Source organism: Gopherus evgoodei, chromosome 9 (genome assembly GCF_007399415.2).
Source record: "Gopherus evgoodei ecotype Sinaloan lineage chromosome 9, rGopEvg1_v1.p, whole genome shotgun sequence".
Taxonomy (NCBI): Eukaryota; Metazoa; Chordata; order Testudines; family Testudinidae; genus Gopherus; species Gopherus evgoodei.
This window is the reverse complement of record NC_044330.1, coordinates 50,307,786-50,331,218: the sequence shown is the minus strand read 5'-3', so window position 1 is coordinate 50,331,218 and position 23,433 is coordinate 50,307,786. Positions and strand designations below refer to the sequence as shown.

General features: G+C 47.5%; 1 protein-coding gene and 1 long non-coding RNA gene across 3 annotated transcripts in view; one reads left to right on the top strand and one right to left on the bottom strand.

Moving 5' to 3' along the window:
* Positions 1 to 14,059, bottom strand: part of PCCB (propionyl-CoA carboxylase subunit beta) — a 77,473-nt gene extending 63,414 nt beyond the window's left edge. The window contains exons 1-2 of one of the 2 annotated variants that reach the window (XR_004001914.1): positions 13,882 to 14,059; positions 6,607 to 6,726 (exon numbers count right to left, since the gene is read on the bottom strand). Coding sequence is in view for 1 of the 2 variants with exons in the window: in XM_030574677.1 (XP_030430537.1) it covers positions 13,882 to 14,049 (168 nt within the window). In the remaining variant the exon portion in view is untranslated. The remainder of the gene's footprint in view (positions 1 to 6,606; positions 6,727 to 13,881) is intronic. The other variant, XM_030574677.1, reaches the window with a different exon arrangement.
* Positions 14,060 to 14,276: 217 nt separating this feature from the next.
* On the top strand, positions 14,277 to 22,597 carry LOC115657210. The gene is made up of 2 exons (XR_004001915.1): positions 14,277 to 14,472; positions 22,201 to 22,597. It is a non-coding gene; the product is annotated as an uncharacterized LOC115657210 (long non-coding RNA).
* The last annotated feature ends 836 nt before the right edge of the window (positions 22,598 to 23,433 follow it).

Genomic DNA, 23,433 nt, shown 5'->3' with positions numbered 1-23,433 from the left:
TTTCAATGCACTTTTCCAGTCCTTGAAATAAGTCACATCCCGTTATAGTACCCTTCAGTAGCATTAAGTCTAGCAATTTTCAGTTATATTCAAATTGCAATCCACACGTCTAATGAACATTGCACACTGTGTAGTATCTGATACATCTGTACTCTTATTAAGAGCAACTGAAAATGCTTCGAAGTCTTTTGCCATTTGAATCAATTGTTTTCGCACATTATCAACTAAATCCGTTATCCTGCAGTCAACTGTATTGGCAGACAAGTTAAGCCTCAAAAACTTTCTTCCTATCAGGACATAAAGTTTCGCTGGCCTTCATAAGACATTCTTTTACGAATAAGCCTTCTGTAAAAGGTTGCGATGATTTAGCTATCATTTCGCTTATCGCAAAACTTGCTCTTACTGAATCTTCGCTGGACTTGTTAATCCCCGAAAAGAAATTTCTTTGCTTGGCAAATGCTGCCTTAAGTTGCTGAACTTTTTCCTCTTGGATTTTTCCAGTGAATGCATCATATTTTTCATGGTGCATCGTGTCGTAGTGCCAACGCACGTTATACTCCTTGGGAACAGCAATCGTTTGCTGACAAATAATGCATTGAATTTTATCTTTTATCTCTGTGAAAAAATAAATTAAATTCTCCCATTTGTCTTGAAACACTTTTTTCTTCCATGAGAGTTCTTTTTTTTTGACGAAATCATTTCCAAGCGGTTTTATTAAAATATATACACTCAGTAAAGCACCCGCACTGCACTGGGCTGCACCACCACTCCACTCCTGCTCTGCCTCTTCCAGGGGTGGCATGTTTTTAGAAATTCTGCTGGTGCCCAGAACCTGCCCTCCCCCAAACTCCTCCCCCACCTACCTAAGGCTCTAGGAGGGAGTTTGGGTGGGGGAGGGGGTCTAGGGTGCAGACTCTGGGATGGAGTTTGGGGACAGAAAGGGGTGCAGGGGTGAGGGCTGGGGATGAGGAGTTTGGGGCACTGGAGAGGCTCAGGGCATTGGAGAGGCTCAGGACTGGGGCAGAAAGGCAGGGGAAGGGCAGCCTGCAGGCTCTGGGTCAGTGAGGGGGCAGCAAGTGGGGGCCAGGGGACACTTGGGGGAAGGACACTTGGGGGAGGTGTGTAGGGGTCACAGGCATGGCCATGGGAGAGACCTAGCCCCAAACTTTGGGGAGCAGCACGCAGGCAGCTTAGCTGCCATATAAAATAACTAGGGGTGGGGGTGAGGGGAGTTTGGTGGCGACAGGAAGTAACTGGGAGAGGGGGGCGCAGGGAGCTTGGCGGGCGAGAGGAAGAACTCTGCGGGCTGCGGCCGTGTGTTTGAGACCCCTGATCTAAATAATAGATTTCAATCTCAGTTTGCATTTCTATTTTTTAGTTATTCTCCTACAGAGAAGTTGATTCTCTGCACGTGCTGAAGAGGCTACTACTGGGAAAAGCTGATTTAGCACTTCAATGAACTCCAGTTCAAGGTGCTAAAATTGATGGCTTCCACCAGGGCTAGCTGTCTGACTTTTTTTAAAACACTTGTAGCAAACATGTACTCTTAATTGTTTTAATTTATTTCACATACACCACAACATACACTATTTCACATATCTGACAAGTGCACACATTGGACACTTCCCATTTTGTCTTATTTTCATTCACCAACCACTCACTACAGTAATTACCAGGGTTTACATGCACATTTCATAGATGTTAAGGCCACAAAGGACCATTATGACCTTACCTGCAAAACAGGCCACAGATTTCACCCAGTAATTTCTGCCTCAAGCCCAATATAAATGCAAAAGTTTGTTCGCCTATGTTTCTGTTTCTAATGTGACCAATTGCCAGGGCTCTAACTACTGAGGTTTGAGGACCTGCTATACATGAAGTTGAGACAACAATCAAGAGGTTATTTGAGCAAACAGGTATCCTTCAAAAAATGTAAAATCAACCCAAGTGAAGCCAACAGAAAGGAGCATAACTATAGCAGGTAAAATGGGAATTAGGAATGCAAAGAGGGAATCTGAAAAGCAACCAAACACAAAGACAAATACCAAGAAACTCTATCAAAGTCTATCAGAAGCAGGAAGCCTGTTTGAGAATAGGTGGGTTGGCTAGAGCAGTTCTCAATCAGGGGTACGTGTACCCAGGGGGATATGCAGAGGTCTTCCAGGGGGTACATCAACTGATCTAGATATTAGCATAGTTTTACAGCAGGTTACATAAACAGCATTAGTGAAGTCAGTACCAACTACAATTTCATACAATGACTTGTTTATGCTGCTCTACATACTATAAACTGAAATGCAAGTACAATATTTATATTCCAATCAACTTTTTTTGTAATTACATGGTAAATATGAGAAAGTAAGCCATTTTTCAGTGTGCTGTGACACTTTTGTATTTGTCAAGTATCAGAGGGGTAGCCGTGTTAGTCTGGATCTGTAAAAGCAGCAAAGAATCCTGTGGCACCTTATAGACTAACAGACGTTTCGGAGCATGAGCTTTCGTGGGTGAATACCCACTTCGTCAGATGCATGTAGTGGTAATTTCCAGGGGCAGGTATATATATGCAAGCAAGCTAGAGATAATGAGGTTAGTTCAATCAGGGAGGATGAGGCCCTGTTCTAGCAGTTGAGGTGTGAAAACCAAGGGAGGAGAAACTGGTTTTGTAGTTGGCAAGCCATTCACAGTCTTTGTTTAATCCTGAGCTGATGGTGTCAAATTTCCAGATGAACTGAAGCTCAGCAGTTTCTCTTTGAAGTCTGGTCCTGAAGTTTTTTTGCTGCAGGATGGCCACCTTAAGGTCTGCTATAGTGTGGCCAGGGAGGTTGAAGTGTTCTCCTACAGGTTTTTGTATATTACCATTCCTAATATCTGATTTGTGTCCATTTATCCTTTTCCGTAGAGACAGTCCAGTTTGGCTGATGTACATAGCAGAGGGGCATTGCCGGCATATATTACACTGGTGGATGTGCAGGTGAATGAACCGGTGATGGTGTGGCTGATCTGGTTAGGTCCTGTGATGGTGTCGCTGGTGTAGATGTGGGCAGAGCTGGCATTGAGGTTTGTTGCATGGATTGGTTCCTGAGTTAGAGTTACTATGGTGCGGTGTGCAGTTACTGGTGAGAATATGTTTCAGGTTGGCAGGCTGTCTGTGGGCGAGGACTGGCCTGCCACCCAAGGCCTGTGAAAGTGTGGGATCATTGTCCAGGATGGGTTGTAGATGTTGCCACAGGATTCTTTGCTGCTTTTACAGATCCAGACTAACACGGCTACCCCTCTGATACTTGGCACCATGTAAGGCACTGCATTTAGCCGTATGGAGTGGAAATCCATCAACCTCATGAAGAAACTTGCACAAATACAGACAGATATCATCTTCCTTTCCAAATGCAAATGGATGGACATCACACCAAATGGACTAAAGGTAGAAAATCCACTGCTATCTACATACTACACAGACCACAGTGAGAGATTATGCCATACTCTATCAAAGAAAGTGAGGAACCACCTGATCAGCATCCTATACACGAAACAGGAAAACATCAAAAAAGAGCTCTCCAACCTGGAGACTCTCATTAATAACCAAACTTCTATACAAACGGACTTCACTAGAATAAGACAGGAGATCTACATTACTCACTTTACCTCTCTACAAAGGAAAAAGGACTGTAAGCTGTCTAAACTCCTACCTGCCATATGGGGCCACAACCATGGTACCCCCAACCCACCCAGCAATATCGTCAATCTATCCAATTACACACTCAGCCCAGAAGAGAAGTCTGTCCTATCTCAGGGACTCTCTTTCTGCCCTGCCACCCCCACCAACATGATACAGTTCAGTGGCGATCTGGAAGCCTACTTTCGCCATCTCCGACTCAAAGAATACTTTCAGGACAACACTTAACAGCGCACTGATACACAGGTACCCTCCCACCAACAGCACAAGAAGAAGAACTCCACATGGACTCCTCCTGAGGGTCTAAATGACAGTCTGGACCTATACATTGAATGCTTCCGCCGATGTGCACAGGCAGAAATTGTGGAAAAACAACATCACTTGTCTCACAACCTAAGTCATGCAGAATGCAATGCCATCCACAGCCTCAGAAACCACCCTGACATTATCATCAAAGAGGCTGATAAAGGAGGTGCTGTTGTCATCATGACCGGGTCTGACTACCAAAAGGAGGCTGCCAGAGAACTCTCCAATACCAAATTCTACAGGCCACTTCCCTCAGATCCCACTGAGGAATACACTAAGAAACTGCACCATCTACTCAGGACACTCCCTACACTAACACCGGAACAAATCAACATACCCTTAGAGCCCCGACCAGGGTTATTCTATCTACTACCCAAGATCCACAAACCCGGAAATCCTGGACCCCCCATCATCTCGAGCATTGGCACTCTGACTGAAGGACTGTCTGGATATGTGGACTCTCTACTCAGACCCTATGCCACCAGCACTCCCAGCTATCTCCGTGACATCACTGATTTCCTGAGGAAACTACAATGCATTGGTGACCTTCCAGAAAACACCATCCTAGCCACCATGGATGTAGAGGCTCTCTACACAAACATCTCACACACAGATGGAATACAAGCTGTCAGGAACACTAAGCCTGATGATGCCACAGCACAGCTGGCTGTTGAGCTCTGTGTCTTTATCCTCACACACAACTATTTCAAATTTGATGACAATATATATCTCCAGATCAGTGACACCGCTCTGGGCACCCACATGGCCCCACAATATGCCAAAATTTTTATGGCTGACCTGGAACAACTCTTCCTCAGCTCTCGGCCACTCACGCCCCTTCTCTACCTACGCTACATTGATGACATCTTCATCATCTGGACCCATGGGAAGGAGACTCTGGAAAAATTCCACCATGATTTCAACAGCTTCCAGCCCACCATCAACCTCAGCCTGGACCAATCTACACGGGAGGTCCACTTCCTAGACACCAAGGTGCAAATAAGTGATGGTCACATTAACACCACCCTATACCGAAAACCTACTGACTGCTATGCCTATCTTCATGCCTCCAGCTTCCATCCCAGGCACATCACACAATCCATTGTCTACAGCCAAGCACTGAGGTACAACCGCATCTGCTCTAACCCCTCAGACAGAGACCAACACTTACAAAATCTCCACCAAGCATTCTCAAAACTACAATACCCGCACGAGGAAATAAGGAAACAGATCAACAGAGCCAGACGTGTACCCACAGGCCTCCTACTGCAAGACAAACATAAGAAAGAAACCAACAGGACTCCACTGGCCATCACATACAGTCCCTAGGTAAAACCCCTCCAATGCATCATCAGGGATCTACAACCCATCCTGGACAATGATCCCACATTTTCACAGGCCTTGGGTGCCAGGCCAGTCCTCCCCCACAGACAACCTGCCAACCTGAAACATATTCTCACCAGTAACTGCACACCGCACCATAGTAACTCTAGCTCAGGAACCAATCCATGCAACAAACCTCGATGCCAACTCTGCCCACATATCTACACCAGCGACACCATCACAGGACCTAACCAGATCAGCCACACCATCACTGGTTCATTCACCTACACATCCACCAATGTAATATATGCCATCATATGCCAGCAATGCCCCTCTGCTATGTACATCGGCCAAACTGGACTGTCTCTACAGAAAAGGATAAATGGACACAAATCAGATATTAGGAATGGTAATATACAAAACCTGTAGGAGAACACTTCAACCTCCTTGGCCACACTACAGCAGACCTTAAGGTGGCCATCCTGCAGCAAAAAAACTTCAGGACCAGACTTCAAAGAGAAACTGCTGAGCTTCAGTTCATCTGGAAATTTGACACCATCAGCTCAGGATTAAACAAAGACTGCAAATGGCTAGTCAACTACAAAACCAGTTTCTCCTCCCTTGGTTTTCACACCTCAACTGCTAGAACAGGGCCTCATCCTCCCTGATTGAACTAACCTCATTATCTCTAGCTTGCTTGCATATATATACCTGCCCCTGGAAATTACACTACACCACTACATGCATCTGACGAAGTGGGTATTCACCCATGGAAGCTCATGCTCCAAAACGTCTGTTAGTCTATAAGATGCCACAGGATTCTTTGCTGTTTTTGTATTTGTGTATTCGATTTTGTAAGTTTTAAAGTGAGGTGAAACTTGGAGTATGCAAGACAAATCAGGCTCCTGAAAGGATTACAGTAGTCTGGAAAGGTTGAGAGCCACTGGGCTAGAGAACAGAATCCTAAGAATCATAAAACTGTAAGACTAGAAGGGAACTTGATAGGTCATCTACTCCAGTCCCCTACACAGAGGCAGGACTACGTATTATCTAGAACACTCCTGATAGGTGTCTGTCTGACCTGTTATTAAAACCTCCAAAGACAGAGATTCCACAATCTCCCTAGGTAATTTTGTTCCAGTGCTTATCTACCTTTACATTTAGGAAGTTTTCCTAATGTCTAATCTAAATCTCCCTTCTTGCAATTGAAGCTCTTTAATTCTTGTCCTGTCCTCACTAGATAAGAAGAACAATTTATCACCATAAGGATTAAAAAGCACAAGAGAGATACTGAACAGAAATACCTTATTCTGATCAGACTCCATCCCAAAGTCTGCACATCTGTGTTCCACGAACATGTCATACTCAACAAAACTGTCAGGGTCCAGCAACAGAAGAATTCGCTCCCTTGCTGTCAGCTTTCCCTGAAACGCAGCAAAACACATTTAACAAGACCACCATTTGGTTAAACATCCTGCAAGGCATAACTTAATACCATTAAAAGAAAACACGTGGGGATTAATATTTATCAAAGAGTCCAGAAGCATCCCCATACTTGTTTCACTAAGCAGGTGCCTCACCCCTTCACCACAATATTTAAAATAAGGAAAGTAATCACAATATCAGTTAAGGCAAACACAATGCAAAATAAACTGGAAACAGAAAACAGACAGCTGGAAAGTGAATCCTATTATCACTAGAGGGAAGATCAGGACAGAGGTGGTGCATCTGGTCCAGGTTAATGACTGGAGGTAAAAGAAACCAGGTGGGAAAAGGCCAGGGAATGTAGCAGCAACCAAAAGAAGCAGTATGTGGCTGTTGTTTCTAGGGTCCCTGGGTTGGGCAAGGAGTAGTGGGTGGCCCAACTGGGTTGCCCAACTGATCACTGGGAAAATGGCCTAAACGCTGAGAAGAGGACAAAGCTTTTTCAGAAGCCTAAGGGAAGGGTGGGATTTAAAGGGCCCAGAGACAGGGCTGAAGATCCTGGTGGGGGATGACAGTTTCATCTCTTTGCTACCCTGGAAGGAGTTCCTTCATTATGACTCTGTGACTTGGCTGGAGGGTTGAACTGCTAGAGATGTGCCTAGCAAAGCTGATAACCTACAGGGACCACCAGGAGCAGGAAAAGACCTGCACTACCAGATGCAAAGGCAGGAAATGCTCAAGAGGTGTCCCCTGTTACAAGGACCCTAAAGTTAGTCTCCTACTTTTGTAACTTTCCTCCTAAACAAGTAACCGATTTTTTTTTTAAATCAAAAGTGCTAAGCACCCAGCAGCTACAGATTTTTTAAAACCTTGGCCCCAGTGTATTAGCATAAAGGGACACTACATGGGCTTGTCTACACATACAGTGATGCTGTAGTGCTTAGTGAAGATGCTACCTATGACAATGAGAGCGCTTCTCCCATTGGTGTTGGTGTTCCACCTCCCCAAGAGGCAGTAGCTATGCTGATGGGAGAAGTCCTTCCATCAATATAGCTCCGTCTACCTAGGAGTTAGGTCAGCATAACTATGTCGCTCAGAGTTGTGGATTTTCCGCAACCCTGAGTCACGCAGTTATACCGAGATAAGTTTGTAGTGTAGACAGAGCTGTCCCTTGGGAATGGTGAATCGGGGTGATCGCTCTGGGCCCTGCGGGACAGTGCAATTGGCCGGTGTGGTAGGTCCTAGAAGAGATGAATCTGTCACTTCCGCCCTGGGCCCCGCACCCCCTTGGGGGCAGCCTTGAGCATAGACCAGGGCTTTCACCTTTGATTTCTTCAATTGATACATAAAAAAAGAAAAATCATGTGAACCTTCAAAATAGTATTTCATGTTGTTGACTCTTTAATCTACTGATCTAGATCGTTCTTTCCCAGAGATAAGCAAAGCAAGCGGGTTTCTCAGTTTTGGTGGCAGGGTAAAGGGATAACATGGAGGTACTCAGCAAAGTCTGCCCTGGCCAGAGCAGGGTGTTATCCAGAGCCAAAAGGACTGGGCTCTCAGAACTGCATGCCCTGAAAAAGCCAGCCATTCCCTGCAGAGTAGGGGCTGCCCTGGAGGAACCAGGGCCAGCAGGAAAGGCTAGAGGGCAGTGTGAGAACAGAACAGAAGCACAGCACAACTAGCTAGATCCTCTGAGGAGGAAAATCAGAGGATTTACCAAAGCAAAGTTTGGGACAAGATTTGTACCAATCAGTATCGTCCAAGTGTCAGTGTGACCTGAATTAGCCTCCTGGAAAGTTAAATAAACCTACATTCTTGGAGCTAGTCTTTCTAAAGTCCAGCTGACTAAGTGGGTGAGGGGAGGACACTCCTTGTGATTTGTTCTGTCTAGATAAAAATACAGACTTAACTTGCAAGAGCCCATCTCTGAAATCAAGCAACAACTGTTTGTGAGCAAAAAGGAGTTGGCGTAGGGCTTCTGCGGGTACTGTCATTCCCTGACATGCTTCCAGTTCCACAGTGGGTGTCTGTTAGGAACATTTTATCCCTTGATCGGTCTGAAGCTCCTCCTCCCATCAACTCAACAGTATACAAGATAGCAGGGACAAGTCAAAGTACAGGAATTACCAAGGTATGTCCCTCTTCTCCACTGCCGAGAAGATCCTTGCTCACAACCTTTTGAACTGTCTCCTCCCTCTTGCTGAAGTTGTCCTTCAGGAATCCCAATGTGGTTTCAGACTGTCTCAGGGCACCACCAACATGATTTTTGTTGCATGACAGATCCAAGAGAAGTGTAGAGAACAACACCAGCCATTTTTTATGGCATTTATTGATCTAGGCCTTTGATTCAATCAATCGTGAAGCATTATTGAAGGTGCTGTCATGTTCTCAGGCTACTTATGATGGGATGACCAGCACTGTCACTGAAATGCATGGGAGACAGACCTGTTCACCATCCATACTGGTGTTAAACAGGGCTGTGTTATTGTCCCAGCCTTTTTTTCCCTCCATCTATCGTGCCATAATCTTTATTCTTATTTGTGACTACCTTTCTTCTGGAATTGGGATTGAGTGTTGCATGGATGGCCTGCTTTTCAATTTGTGATGTCTTGATTCTAAGACTAAAGTCACCAGGACTATTATTACTGTCCTTCAGCATGGGGATGACTGTGCTATCCTCGCGCACACCGAGGCTGACTTGCAACCCACCTAGATGTCTTCTCAGGCACCTATCATAGCCTGGGACTTTCCCTCCATACTGGAAAGACCAAGATGCTCCACCAGCCTGCCCCAGCACAAGTTGCCCCCATTCTCCCACAAACTGTAATCAGTGGTGAAACCATGGAAAACGTTGAGCCCAGATAGCCAGTCTTGATGTGGAGATTGAACATAGGATCTGTTGTGCCAGTATATCTTCGGAATGTTGCTCCATTATGTCTTTATTGACAGAGATCTGCGGATAGAAACGAAGATCCTGGTCTACAATGCAGTAGTCATCCCCACTCTTCTGTATGGGTGCAAGACATGGGTGACATATAGAAGCCATCTTAAGCATCTGCAGTTGTACCAACAGTGCTGCCTTAGGAAGCTTCTCTGTATTAGATGGGAAAGCCATCATAGCAATGTGAGTGTTCTCTCTGGAGCCAATATCACCAATGTTGAGGTGAAGATTATGAAACATCAAGTACATCAGGCTGGTTGCTTGTGCTTCAGAAGACAAGTATCAGCCATCTGAACACTTCTCTTTTCTCAACTTAGCCATGGTAAGAGAATCCATGGGGAACGGAGGAAATGGTACAAGAACACCCTGAAAGTATATCTTAAGAAAGGAGACAGTGATCATGAATTGGGAAGAGTTGACTGGAAACAGACTGCAGTGGCACTGCATCACACATCAACCCTCATGCGGTTTTGAAGACAATCGCCCTGTTCAAGAGGCCGAGAAACAGCAGATGAGGAAGGAAAAGCTACAGCATCCCACCCAGCAGTTGTGCTCTTTCCACGCAAACACTTGTCATATATGTTAAAAAACCTATAAAGCATGAATTGGACTCCTCAGTCATCTTAAGTCTCATCAATGACTTTCCACCCTGGCAGATATCACCCTCGTATTGAGGGATAGCCGATGATGACACAAGACAGATAAGGGCATGTGGTTAGGGTTGTCAGTAGTACAAATGTAGTCCTGCACCTAGTAAAGGACTGATCAGAAATTACAGCTGAACTGAAGCAGGAACAGGAAAATCCTGAAAACAGGGTGCCAAACTAGGGAGTTTGGTAGAAATTGGTACATGGTCAAAAATAAAATAGTATCTACATAACAATTAGAGAAACTTAAAATCAAACACAGGTAAAATGGAATGCTTGACAATAGAAGATGACCGAAACATAATAAACAATATTGAAACATGGCAGAATGAGAAACAAAATAGTCAATGGGATTCCATCATTCCTGTCTATAAATTATACTGGAAGGGCAGATTAGGTTATATGGGTGGAAAGTAGCACTAAAGATTGCAGGGAGTTTAATGAGATCAGATCTCAGATTTCTCTGAGCAGAGAGGAACAGATAGTATAATCTGTAAAGGAAAAAGTGTGTGCACTTGAAGACATTTATGACCATTCTGATGGCCTGTTTCATGAACAAGGTTTGGTCTCTCTTCAGTGATGTGGCTAAGAGTAAAAAAATTCAGCCATCCAAGTCTGTGGCTCCCAGTATCCATGGATCGAATTAAATTAGATGCTCTCATGAGGCAACCCAGAGTTAAGTATACTTGGGCACGAATATATCCAAGAAAGGGGTTTTCTGCATGCTGCTCACAGGGCTTGAGAAATTCCTGGAAAAAGGGAACCATATCTGAGAAGACTCATCAACTGTGAAGTCTCAACTTAGGTTCTGTGTTTCCTTCAAGGAATAATGGATTTCAGGAGAGGACTGGGCAGTACAGGACAAACATTTCTGTGGGAAGATCTGGGACTGGTGATGTGTTGGGGTCACCCTGCAGCATAACTAAGGCTGATAAAAGACACAGTGTGGCTAGTCGGCTGCGGTAGCACACATACACAGACATAGCTGAGAATGATTTCCATGCTGGAGGTTGGTTGTTAGCAGTCCAAGTTGGAGGCTACCGCAGCAATGCATTGTAAAGGGCACTCCAGGTTACAGTCCAGGGGTGAAACAGCTACTCATCAGTCTGGATTGTGCCCTACTATGTTATAGTGGCTTAAACCCCGAAACACAAGTCCAGCAGTCTAACTCATCAAAGACCTCCATCAGCAGAGTACGTACAGTGAAACCTGTTATAAACAACTATTCATGGTACCAACAAAAAACGTTCCTGATAGAAACACTCTGTTAAGGTCAAACAAAATTGTGCTGGCAACTTTAGGGTTACTTAAGAACAGGGCTGCCTGTGGAACATGCTCCTTAGTGCAGATCTGACTATTTGTGTCCTTCACATTGTATGCCACTAGGTTTTCTACATCGACCTCTGCAGTCTTATGTTTGGAGAGAGTGCTGCTACAATTCTTTAACAGAAAAGTGGGTTGGGGACATAATGGCAGAGAGTCCATTGAGAACTTAGCCCCTTGCTAGCGCCTCTTCCAGTGACAGAAAGTGAAGACCCGTCCCCCCATAATCCATCCTTCTATGAGAGAGCCTATCACCCAGACCCCATTGTCAGGGACAGGGGTGCCAGCCCCACGGGGACACTGCCAAGCTGGGAATAGGGGGTTTAAGTCATGCAGGGGCAGGTCATTAGTCCCAGAGAAGATCAGGGCTGGTTGCCTGGTGGGGAAAATCAGTGCAGGGAGCGGTCACAGCCATCAGAAGATGGCTGCACGGGTGTCAGTGTCTGTACTTGGGATGTGTGTGTGTGTGTGTGGTCAGTGTCAGGGAGAGGTGGTGGGGGATAGGATCAGGGGACTGGGAAAGAATTGGGGGCAAATCAGTCTTAGGAGTTGGTGGTGGTGTCAGGGGCTGGTGGGAGGGGAAGCAGTCTCGGGGGTGGGCTAGTGTCAGGGACCAGACTAGGGGAGAAAAGGGTTGGTGTCAGGGGAAGCCAGGGGGATATGAGAGTGGGGTTGTTCTCAGGGCCTGGAAGGGGAGGCCAGAATCAGGGGCTGGAGAAGAAGGCTGGTGTCAGGGGCCAGGGGGAATTGTCAGGGATCAGGGTCAGGTGCTCGGGGGAGGGGAAGGAGAGAAGTGGGGGAGGACGAGGTACAGGATCGGGAAGGGTGGTGTTGGCACTGAGGCTGGTGTCAGGGCCATGGGATATTGTCGGAGATTAGGATGACCAGATATCCCAAATTTATAGGGACAGTCATGATATTCAGGGCTTTGTATTATATAGGCACCTATTACCCCTCACACCTGTCCGGATTTTTAAACTTGCTGTGTGGTCACCCTATCGGGGATCAAGGTCAGGTATGGGGAAGGGAGAGGTGATGTTGGTGGCGGGGAGAGGGGGGGCGCTAATGTCAGGACCAGAGGTACCGGCAGGGATCAGTGTTAGGCGTGGGGGGGAGGGGCGATGTTTGCGGCGCGGGGTCGCTGGTGTCAGGACCGGGGTATCGGTGGGAATCAGGGTTAGGCATGGGGGGGCGGGGCGATGTTTGTGGCGCGGAGGGGCTGGTGTCAGGATGGGGATACAGGCGGGGATCAGAGTCAGGCGTGGGTGGGAGGAGCGATGTGTGCAGCGCAGGGGGGCTGGTGCCAGGGTGGGGGTACTGGCGGGGATTAGAGTCAGGCGCAGGGGGGGAGGGGCGATGTTTGCAGCGGGGGGGCTGGTGTCAGGGTGGGGGTACAGGCGGAGATCATGTCAGGCGCAGGGGGGCTGGTGTCAGGGTTGGGGTACTGGCGGGGATCAGGGTTAGGCATTAGGGGGGAGGGGCGATGTTTGTGGCGGGGGGGCTGGTGTCGGTGTTGGGGTGGGGGTACCGACGGGGATCAGGGTTAGGCACGGGGGGGGAGGGATGATGTTTGTGGTGCGGGGGGCTGCTGTCAGGGTGGGGGTACCGGCGGGGATCAGGGTTAGGCATTGGGGGGGAGGGACGATGTTTGCGGCGAGGGGGGGGCTGGTGTCAGGGTGGGGGTACCGGCGGGGATCAGAGTTAGGCACTGGGGGGAGGGGCGATGTTTGCGGTGGGGGCGGCTGGTGTCAGGGTGGGGGTACCGGCGAGGATCAGGGTTAGGCACTGGGCAGAAAGGGCGATGTTTGTGGCGGGGGGGGGGCTGGTGTCGGTGTTGGGGTGGGGGTACCAGCAGGAATCATGGTTAGGCATTAGGGGGGAGGGGCGATGTTTGTGGCGGGGGGGGGCTGGTGTCGGTATTGGGTACCAGCGGGGATCAGGGTTAGGCATTAGGGGGGAGGGGCGATGTTTGTGGCGGGGGGGGGGCTGGTGTCGGTGTTGGGTACCAGCGGGGATCAGGGTTAGGCATTAGGGGGGAGGGGCGATGTTTGTGGCGGGGGGGGCTGGTGTCGGTGTTGGGGTGCGGGTACCAGCGGGGATCAGGGTTAGGCATTGGGCGGGAGGGGCGATGTTTGCGGCGCGGGGGGACTGGTGTCAGGGCCAGGGGTACCAGCGGGGATCAGGGTCAGGCGCGGGGGCGCGACGCCTGTGTCGGGGGAGGCCAGGTCGGCGGAGCTGCTCACCCGTTTGTGCTGCGAATCGATACGGGCCTGGCCGCCCCCCAGCAGCGCGGCGCGACGCTTCTCGGCGATGCGCTCGGGCACGGAGCCGGAGGCACTGGCCGAGTGGGACCGGACCAGCCGAGTCCGAGACACCGGCAGCAGCCGGGGCAAGAACCGTAGCGCTGCCATGACAGAGAGCAGCAGGGCGCATGCGCGGGGGCGGGGCATGTGAGCGGCCTGAGGGGCCGCGCGGGCCCGGCCCTGGCTAGGCTCGAGGAAGGGCAGCAGCAGCCCAGCTTCGGCCTCCTGAGGGACGAGGCGGGCTGGGCTGTCTGGCGCCCGGCCACGCTCCCAGCCTGCCGCCCTGGCGAGCCCAGCGACAGCACGTGCGAGCCTGGCCGTGAGCGCGGCCCGGTCCCGGCTTCGTAGCGCTGCGCTGGCCGGGCCAGCCCCACGCTCCCCTCAGCCTGTGCCGGCCCACGGCCGTACTCCGCCGGGGGGAACGCTGGGGACTGGTGAAGCGCGGCCCTTTGTTTCCCTGCCGGTCGGATACAGTCCGTTCCGCGGGGAAGGGCTGTTTTACCGTTCATCGCCTAATTTACCAGAGAGCAGGTGGGTGCGGGAATCACTTTTATAGCCCAACGCCGGTCGGTGAGGGAGGGAAGCTTTGCAGCTACTCCAAGCGCTTCTTCGCCTAATTTACTGCAGAGGCAGCACTCTTGCCAAAACACAAGCAAGTTTATGTTGGAAACCTGCCAGGCTCACAAGGGCCCGTACCCACAGAGAGCCTAGCAGCCCCCAGCATGTCCCCTTCCACCCCCAGCTGGAGCCAGGGCTCTGCAGCAAAGAGTTGCCAAGCCCCAGAGCCCTGGCAGACTCCCTACGCCAGAGCAGTAGCCTTAGGACATCTGACAGAGGCCAGGGCTAGCGGGGCTGCTAAGTGCCTTGCTCTGTGGCAAGAACCAAGTTGGGCCTGGAACTTCTCTATAGCTCAGGGTGTGAGGGAGATTCCCAAACCTGAGCCTTTTTTTTAGGTGATAAATCTGAGGAGCCTTCCCAGATTGCTCTGTCAGCAGAGATGGTTTTTGACAAACTGATAAACCAAACAGTAAGTCATCAGGACCAGATGCTATTCACTCAAGAGCTCTGAGGGAATTCAAATGTGAAATTGCAGAACTACTAACTGTGGCATGTAACCTTTTATTTAAATCAGCTTCTGTACCAGGTGACTGGAGGATAGCTAATATGACACCAGTTTTTCAAAAAAGTCTCTAAAAGTGATCCTGGCAATTACAGGCTGGTAAACCTAACTTCAGTAGTGGGCAAAGTGGTTGAAACTATAATAAAGAACAGAATTGTCAGACACAGATGAACATGATTTGCTGGGGAAGAGTCATGGTTTTTGTAAAGGGAAATCATGCCTCACTAATCTATTAGAATCCTTGGAGGGGGTCAACAAGGGAGATCCAATGGATATCGTGTACTTAGATTTTCAGAAAGCCTTTGACAGAGTCTCTCACCAAAGGCTCTCAAGCAAAATAAGCTGTCATGGGATAAGAGAGAAGGTCCTCTCATTAATTGGTAACTGGTTAAAAAGATAGGAAACAAAGGGTAGAAATAAATGGTCAGTTTTCAGAATGGAGAGAGGTAAATAGTGATGTACCATAAGGGCTGTGCTGGGACCAACATATTCATAAATGATCTAGAAAAAGGGGCAAACCAGTGATGTGACAACATTTGCAGAGGATACAAAACTACTCAAGATACAAAACTACTCAAGGCAGAGGCTACAAAACTACTCAAGGCAGACTTCAAAGAGTTACAAAGGGATCTCACAAAACTGGGTGACTGGGCAACAAAATGGCAGATGAATTCAGCGTTGATAAATGCAAAGTAATGCATATTGGAAAACATAATCCCACCTAAACGGGAGGAGGGGGCAGGCTAGTGGCTGGGCTCTGGGCTGCCTAGCAGCTGGACTCTGTGGGATGTGGGGCTTGTGTCAGGGGGCTGCCCTGTGGCTGGGCTCTGTGGGGAGGGATGTGTGGATATCTAGGCTGTGGGGGTGCCCCAGGGCTGGGCTCTGGTGGGAGGGGGGATGCTGCTGCCTGGACTCAGGGGGGGAAAGGAGGTGTGGGTGTCTCTGCCAGGGGGTGCCCTGCAGCTGGGCTCTGGAGGGATGGAAGTGCAGGTGTCTGGGCTCCCCACACAGCTTCATTGAGCACACCCCCCCCAACTGGAACTGGGTTGTGGTAGGGGTTTCTTTAACACACTACTCCTGGGGAATGTTTTTTGCTGTTATCTATACTGTTGACATACTTGTTGACAGGTTTTTTGAAAGAAATTACCACAATAATTGAAACTGGAGTGATTATATTGTGTTATTTTAACAAAATATGGAGAATATTAAAATGTGTGCAGAATTTTTAATTTTTTTGGCACAAAATTCCTCCAGGAGTAATAAACTTTCTTAATGAAAGAAAAGCTTTTCCTTATGAACAATACTAAAATATTGTCAGGCACAGCAGCTGCCATTACAACACTGAACACCAATAATAAACCGACACCAAAACCAGTAATAAAATAAAGTGTATATAATGAACATTGAACCGTGCAAAATATTGAAACCAGTTTCCTATTTTTGCATGTCTTTGGGTCCCCGTTCTCCTTTCCCTTTCTAGCACAAGTAGCACGCACTGGGTGCTGCTGAAGAGGTGTAGAGGACTGCTGGGGAAATATTTGCCCTGTCCAACAAGCATTGAGTCCTGGTTGCGTGAGCCACCCAACTATGGTATTGTCCAATGTGTTCCTGGGCTGTAGGACATGCAGGACCGGCGCTTGGGGTTTGAGTGCCCTAGGCAGACGGCAATTTCGCCGCCCGCGCGCTGGTCCCGCAGCTCCGGTAGAGCTGCCGCAGTGGTGCTTGCAGAGGGTCCGGTGCTCCGCGGCTCCGGTGGAGCTGCCACAGTCATGCCTGCGGGCGGTCCATCGGAGCCATGCGAGCAGCCGACTGTCCGCAGACACGACTGCGGCAGCTCCCCGGAGCCGCGGAGCACCGGACCCTCCGCAGGCACCACTGCAGCAGCTCCACCGGAGCCGCCTGACGCCCCCTCCGGCAAAACGGCGCCCACCAATTATTCTGGCGCCCTAGGTGATTGCCTAGGCTGCCTAAATGGTAGCGCCGGCCCTGAGGACATGGTACTGTGAAGGGATCTCAGGACATGGTATGAGCAGAGCAGGAGCCTGCACTCTTACAGCCATTAGCACAAGCAGCTGCTCAAACAGGGTTTTCTGCTGTATTTGATCTTCCTCCCTCAAGCAACATTCCTGCTCCAGAAGTTGCACTGCAAATCTATCACTGTGCTCTACAGCCTGTCTGTGCCTTTCCGCCACTATGAATCCTTTTCCCTTTGGAATTGTGTCTGTTTGTTGACTCCATTCAGGACTTCCACTATGTGTTAATTACAGAAATGCTTCTTCTTTGTCCACTCCTTGACAGTTCAAAATCCCAGGCTCCTGCTGGACCATGGCTGGGCTGCAGGTGGACCAGAGGTGAAAGTGCCTGACAGCAGACCTCAAACAATATATTGTCTCAGTACTTTAAAAAAAAAAAAAAAAAGTTCAGTGCATCCTCAGAGAAAAGTGCCTGTAGCATCTCAAGACTAAAAAAATGATACTTTGTAAAACTCAGCTTCACTTAGGGTGACCAGATGAGAGACGTGAAATATCAGGACGAGGGTGGGGGGGATGCCGCTGGTGGAGCAACAACAACAAAAAAAACAAAACAAAAAGCCGCCAAAGCACAGGAAAAATTGTTGGGGGCTGAGCATTCACCAGCAGCTCCACTCCCCCCTGCCCACCTTCACTCTGCCTCCACCTCCCCTGAGCTGGCTGCCACATCCTGTTTCTCCCCATCCCTCCAGCGCTTGCGCCGCTATACGGCTGATTAGCACAAGCCTGGGAGGGAGGGGGTGAGGAGGAAGAATGCAGCATGCTTGGGGAAGAGGCGAGGCCAGGGCAGGGATTTGGGGAGGGATCCAGTGGGGGAGGAAGGGGTGGAGTCAGGATGGGGCTGGGGTGGAGTTGGGGGGGGCGCGAGCCCCCTCTGCCTGTGCGCCGGAAGGCAAAATATCGGGACAATTCGCGTCCCGACCGATGTTCAGTTGTGACACAGGACAAACAAGTAAATATTGGGACGTCTGGTTGCCCTAGCTTCACTATGTTCTCAGAGGAATGCTTCAGTTCCTAGAAGCTTCATGGCCATAACTGAGTTAAGCAGAGCATAAAGCAGGGGTTGGCAACCTTTCAGAAGTGGTGTGCCGAGTCTTCATTTATTCACTCTATTTTAAGGTTTCACGTGCCAGTAATACATTTTAACGTTTTTAGAAGGTCTCTTTCTATAAGTCTACAATATATAACTAAACTATTGTTATATGTAAAGTAAATAAGGTTTTAAAAATGTTTAAGAAGCTTCATTTAAAATTAAATTAAAATCCAGAACCCCTCAGACTGGTGGCCAGGATCCAGGCAGTGTGAGTGCCACTGAAAATCAGCTTGTGTGCCGCCTTTGGCACGTGTGCCATAGGTTGCCTACCCCTGGCATAAGAGTGCACACATAATGGTAAGATGACATTTACAAAGGCTATGTGTTTAAAAATTGCAGACTTGTAGCCTGGGGCAGTGGGATTATGCCATGGTTTACTACCTAAGGTTTCTCAGTCCTTTGAGGCATTCCACAGTCTGGGGGACATGACAATACTAGAAGTTCCTGCATGCCAAAGAAAGATTTTATGCCAAGCTATTGGTGGCAGGCCAGCTGTCCATGCTACAGAGGTTTCAAGCTTATGGTGACTGAGCAGCACATCTATGAGTGGAGTGGACTACAGTTCTGATTAGGAGAGCACAGAAATATGCCCTTTCCTGAAATGAGACTACCCATTGGGAATTCCTACTCTGTGGAAAGTTTGCAGCTATCAGCACCCAGGATTGGGTCAAAATTCAAGGGGAAATCAACAGGATGCTTTGTTAGCATCCACACCATTTACTTTCTCCCTGTAGCTTTCAATACAGCCTGCTCTGACTAAAAATACTATGGACTACATGCAAACACACCTGACAATATGAACTCTCAAAGAACTACATAGCCAGTCATCCCCCTTCCTTTGCCTGCATTCTTCCTCCCACCGCACCATGATATTTTAGACATTGATTTAATCACCCATGTACTACATCTTCCCCACCCTTCATGTACAGCTTACTGTTTACAGGCAGCTTGTTACGATATAGCATACTAAAAGGGAAGGCAGTATTCTCTCTTTTGATGTCCCAGCCCATCTTTGTAAGCATGTGCGAGTATTTAACAAAACTTTAGTGTTAAATGCGTGTTTAACAGTTGTTTGTGCTTCTTCATCTCCATTTTCAATGCCATGTGGTGGTGGTGTGGAAAGTGATGCCAAGATGCTGGTGTACATTCCAACATCAGCAGATACACATGACTACCTATGTCCTGTAATAAAAAGCGCAATCGGTCATTAACTAGAAATCCCTCCCATTTGACTATTATAATTAACAACAAGGAGCCAAACACTTACCAGCCTTTGGGGCTATTTCTGCCTTTTCTGTTTCTGCTGCCAGTTTTGCAGCAGGCTGTTCTTCCAAGGAGGTCATCAAATAGCTCCTCCAAGTATGGACCCAGGACATGCTGCAGCTGCTTCAGTGGCACAGCTTCCTCAGGGATTGGTGGGAACACCAGAGTCATTTTGCTAGCTTCATCTCTGAGGCACCTGTTGGCTCCCCTCTGGACTGGTACTAGATTTCGGGGTCAGAAGGTCATGACTCTGGCTGTCCAGGCTATCTTGAACCACTGGGGGTTCAGTGCTTGATGCAGTTCCCAGCACCCAAAGTCCTCATAAAAGAGAGAGGATGACAGGGAGTTCCCAGACGTGTAGTTCTCACCCCTGGCTTTCTGGTAGTCTCTCCTGAGTTGCTTACTCTATTCCCAGCACTGGTCACCAGTCTGTTGAAGTCCCAGTGCAGCCAGGTTGTCTGCTATTTCTTGTATTCATGGTCATTTCTGGTCACTTCTCTTACTGAAGTTGAATTTCTTGCTTGCCTCGTACCAGTGATGTACTGGAATCTGACTATGGTCTCATGACCAGGTAGCGCAGTTGGCAAAGGTCTTCTTAGCAGCAGTAAAGATGGTTCTGCTTGCAACTCAGTGGTCTGCAAGAAGAATCTGACAGTTGTAGGCTCTGATGCCAGAACCTTGTTATACACAAATCTCCAAGAACAAAAGTGACTTTATGACCATTCCCCAAATTTTCATCTAAAGTGGTTTCTTTGCTTCATTTGAACACTGTGGATGTGCAAAGCATTGACTTAGTGATTGCCATATTGGATTTACCATGGATTTCACTCTGGCTATGGTAAACCTTTCACATATGCTTTCCCACTACAATATATTACATATAAAAAAATCTGGCAACTAAAAGAGCCAAGGCTGCCCCGCTGGCTGTAGTAAAGGTAAAGGCACAGGTGAAAAATTCCCCCCGGAGTATGCTGGAACTCAGAGGTTGAGTTGGAAGCCAAGGTAACATCTGTGTATGCTTCTCTGGGGAAAATCCTTCAGCCTCAGATGCCCATTGAACAGGGGAATATTGATTTGGCCAGATTGTAAAAACAAGATCCTACCATAGCTAAACTGAGCCCAGGCAGAGATTCAAAAGAACAGAAAAGAGGTCCCTTAATGATTCTACAATCCTGTGATGGAGACTCAGTCTGGGTAGCCAAACCCAGTGATCAATGACTTTGGATTGTACCAGAGAAATGTAAAATCACTTTTATTCATGTGTCATGATATACCCACTGGCAGCCATCAAGGTGTTAAACATACACTGGCAGAATACAGCAGATTGATTGGTTGGCATGGATAAATCAGGATGTTAGGCAATATGTAGAACATTTTCTAGTTTATGCCCAAGTAAATTCTCAACCCGTCAACAGAAAAGCAAAATGGAGACATCAACAAGTTGATGGTCCTGGATTCAACTACAAATTGATTTTATTGGCCCATTGCCAATCTATACACCTTGAACATCATGGACACTCTCCCCAAATGGGTAGAACCGATCCCTATAAGAAACAATGAGGCAGTTGCTATTGTTAAAGTTCTGCTTGAGCAGAGCTTTACCAGATGTGGACTTCCCAGAGGCATAGGTGCCGACTTCCCCTTTACCCGGGGGGTGTTTGACCCCTCCCTTCGGCCAGGCCCCGCCCCCACTCTAACCCTTTCCTCAATCTTCCACCCCCACTACAGCCCTTCCTCCAGCCTCCTTGAGCACTGCATCCTCACTACTTCCCTTCCCTCCCATAGCCAACCTCCACACTGTGAAATTGCTGTTTGCAGCGGGCAGGAGGGGAAGGAGTGATCAGCGGGGGAGAGGTGCTGGGGGGCAGGGAGAGTGGAGAATTTAGCTGCCAGTGGGTTCTGAGCACCTGCTAATTTTTTCCTGAGCACCCACAGAGTCAGCACCTGTGCCCACAGATAATTGGTTCAAATCAGGGAACACATTTTAGTAGTGAGAGAATGTGTAACACTGTCATAATGCTGGGAATACAGAAAAAAAATATCACTTATCAGCCATAGTCATTAACACTGGGAGAAAGAAATAATAGAACTTTAAATTTTATGCTTACTAAATACATTGAAGAAAATAAAAAAAAGATTGGGACATTAAATTTCCCTTAATACCGACAGCTCGTTGAGCTACTCTGATAGAACAATGGGGATAGCACCCTTTGAAATCCTGGCAGGTATAAAATGGTGTTGCCTGAACGACTGCTTTGTGCTGTGCCAAGCTTGGTACAACGCTGTTGTAACTGCTCAATGGTTGCTACAGATAAAAGAACACGTGAGAGAAGTAACCTGTGGGAAGCCCCAACATAGGTGTGAGACAAAGACTGGCTGCTTGGTGTTTCGATGCCACAACAAAGGTGCAAGAGTGGCAAGAAGATCAAGTAATGATAAATATCTGAAATGAAAAAGGAAACCCAGGAAAGGGTTTATCAGTCAAAATAATGATTAAATTGGAAATCACACTATGGGTAACATGAAATGCAATAGGGGTGTGTGTAAAATGCACATTCTGTTCTCTTTCTCTCTCTCTCCCCCTATACATATATATAATTTTCAGAAACAGTCAAAAACCTTTAAAGAGATCCAAGCATGGAAAATGCCTAGCTTCATTACCAATAAATATTTGCTGGACTGGTACAACTGTGCATGGAGGCTGATAGCCTCTGATATCTAGCTGAGGTAACAATGTCTCCTCTTGGTTACAGTTACTATACAGAAGACTTATTTCTCACTTTCCCTATCAACCACTGAGAAGATGGATGTGTATGAGACCATAGTATGTAGGTAGCTATCCTCAAAGACTCCATTTTTAAGTAATGTGGATAGGTACCTCAGACACTGGTGAAACACTCACATGGAATGGTGACAGGCACCCCTTCTGGACTGCTACACAAAGGTGCAAGCCAAATGGATCGGCTGATGTGATTCTCCACAATGCAATCCTTCTATTACTCCTAGGGGGATTCTGTGCCACTGTGCAATGCAGAATTTTGCAGAAATTAACGTGTGCACAGAGTTTCCTTTCCCTCACAGAAATGGACTGCAGTGCTGCTGGATGCCACTAAGGGCTGCTGGATCCAGCAGAGCCCAGTTCACACATAGAAGAGACTGCTTGGGGAAGAAGAAGGGAGCTAGATTGCTAGAGGATTCCTGACAGCTACAGTTCCCAACATGCCCTGAGGGAAGGAGTGGGCAGTGCACAGGAAACACCATGCAAGCCTTGGACAATACATCAGGCCATTTCTCCTTCTGGATCCCTGTAGTAATGCTTATAATGTGCTGTAAAATAAAGTGTATGTTAAAAGATGGCTAAAGAAACTAAAAAGGAAAAGCGTTCATTTTTACATCATGTAAAATAAGTGACACCTTTGCAAATATCGTATTTCCAAGCATGTTGGAGGGAGGGTGGATGTGGGGGTACCATTAAGAGCAACTAAATATCAAGTCTGTAAAATCGAGACACCCACCAAAATGCATTCACAGGAAAATTTCTAATGACTTTTCTTTGTAATGATTCACAAAGAAACCTGAACTTTGAATGAAAACCCCGTATTTAAAGAAAGAAAGAAATGTTGAAATTAAAGAATCACAGCATGCTCTCCAAATATGTAATTATGGGTAGTTAATGAGTAATAGTATATTACCTATACCACAGGTGAGAATACTTAGGCCAAGGCCTTGCTAGCATAAATGTGTGTGGTTTTTTGGTTTTGCAACTTATTTTACATAAAATTGTTGATGTGCTTAAAATAATAATATTGCTAACAATGTGCTGCAAGTTTTGAGGTTAAAACACACCTGTCACAACCACCATATATGCTTCCCTCCCTTTCTTTTTCCCTGGGACGACCCAGAGTAGGGTGACATATAAATGACATGACCAAGAAACTGAAACCCCCAGGGAAAAATTGCAGAAGCTGGTAATTGAAGCTTGCACG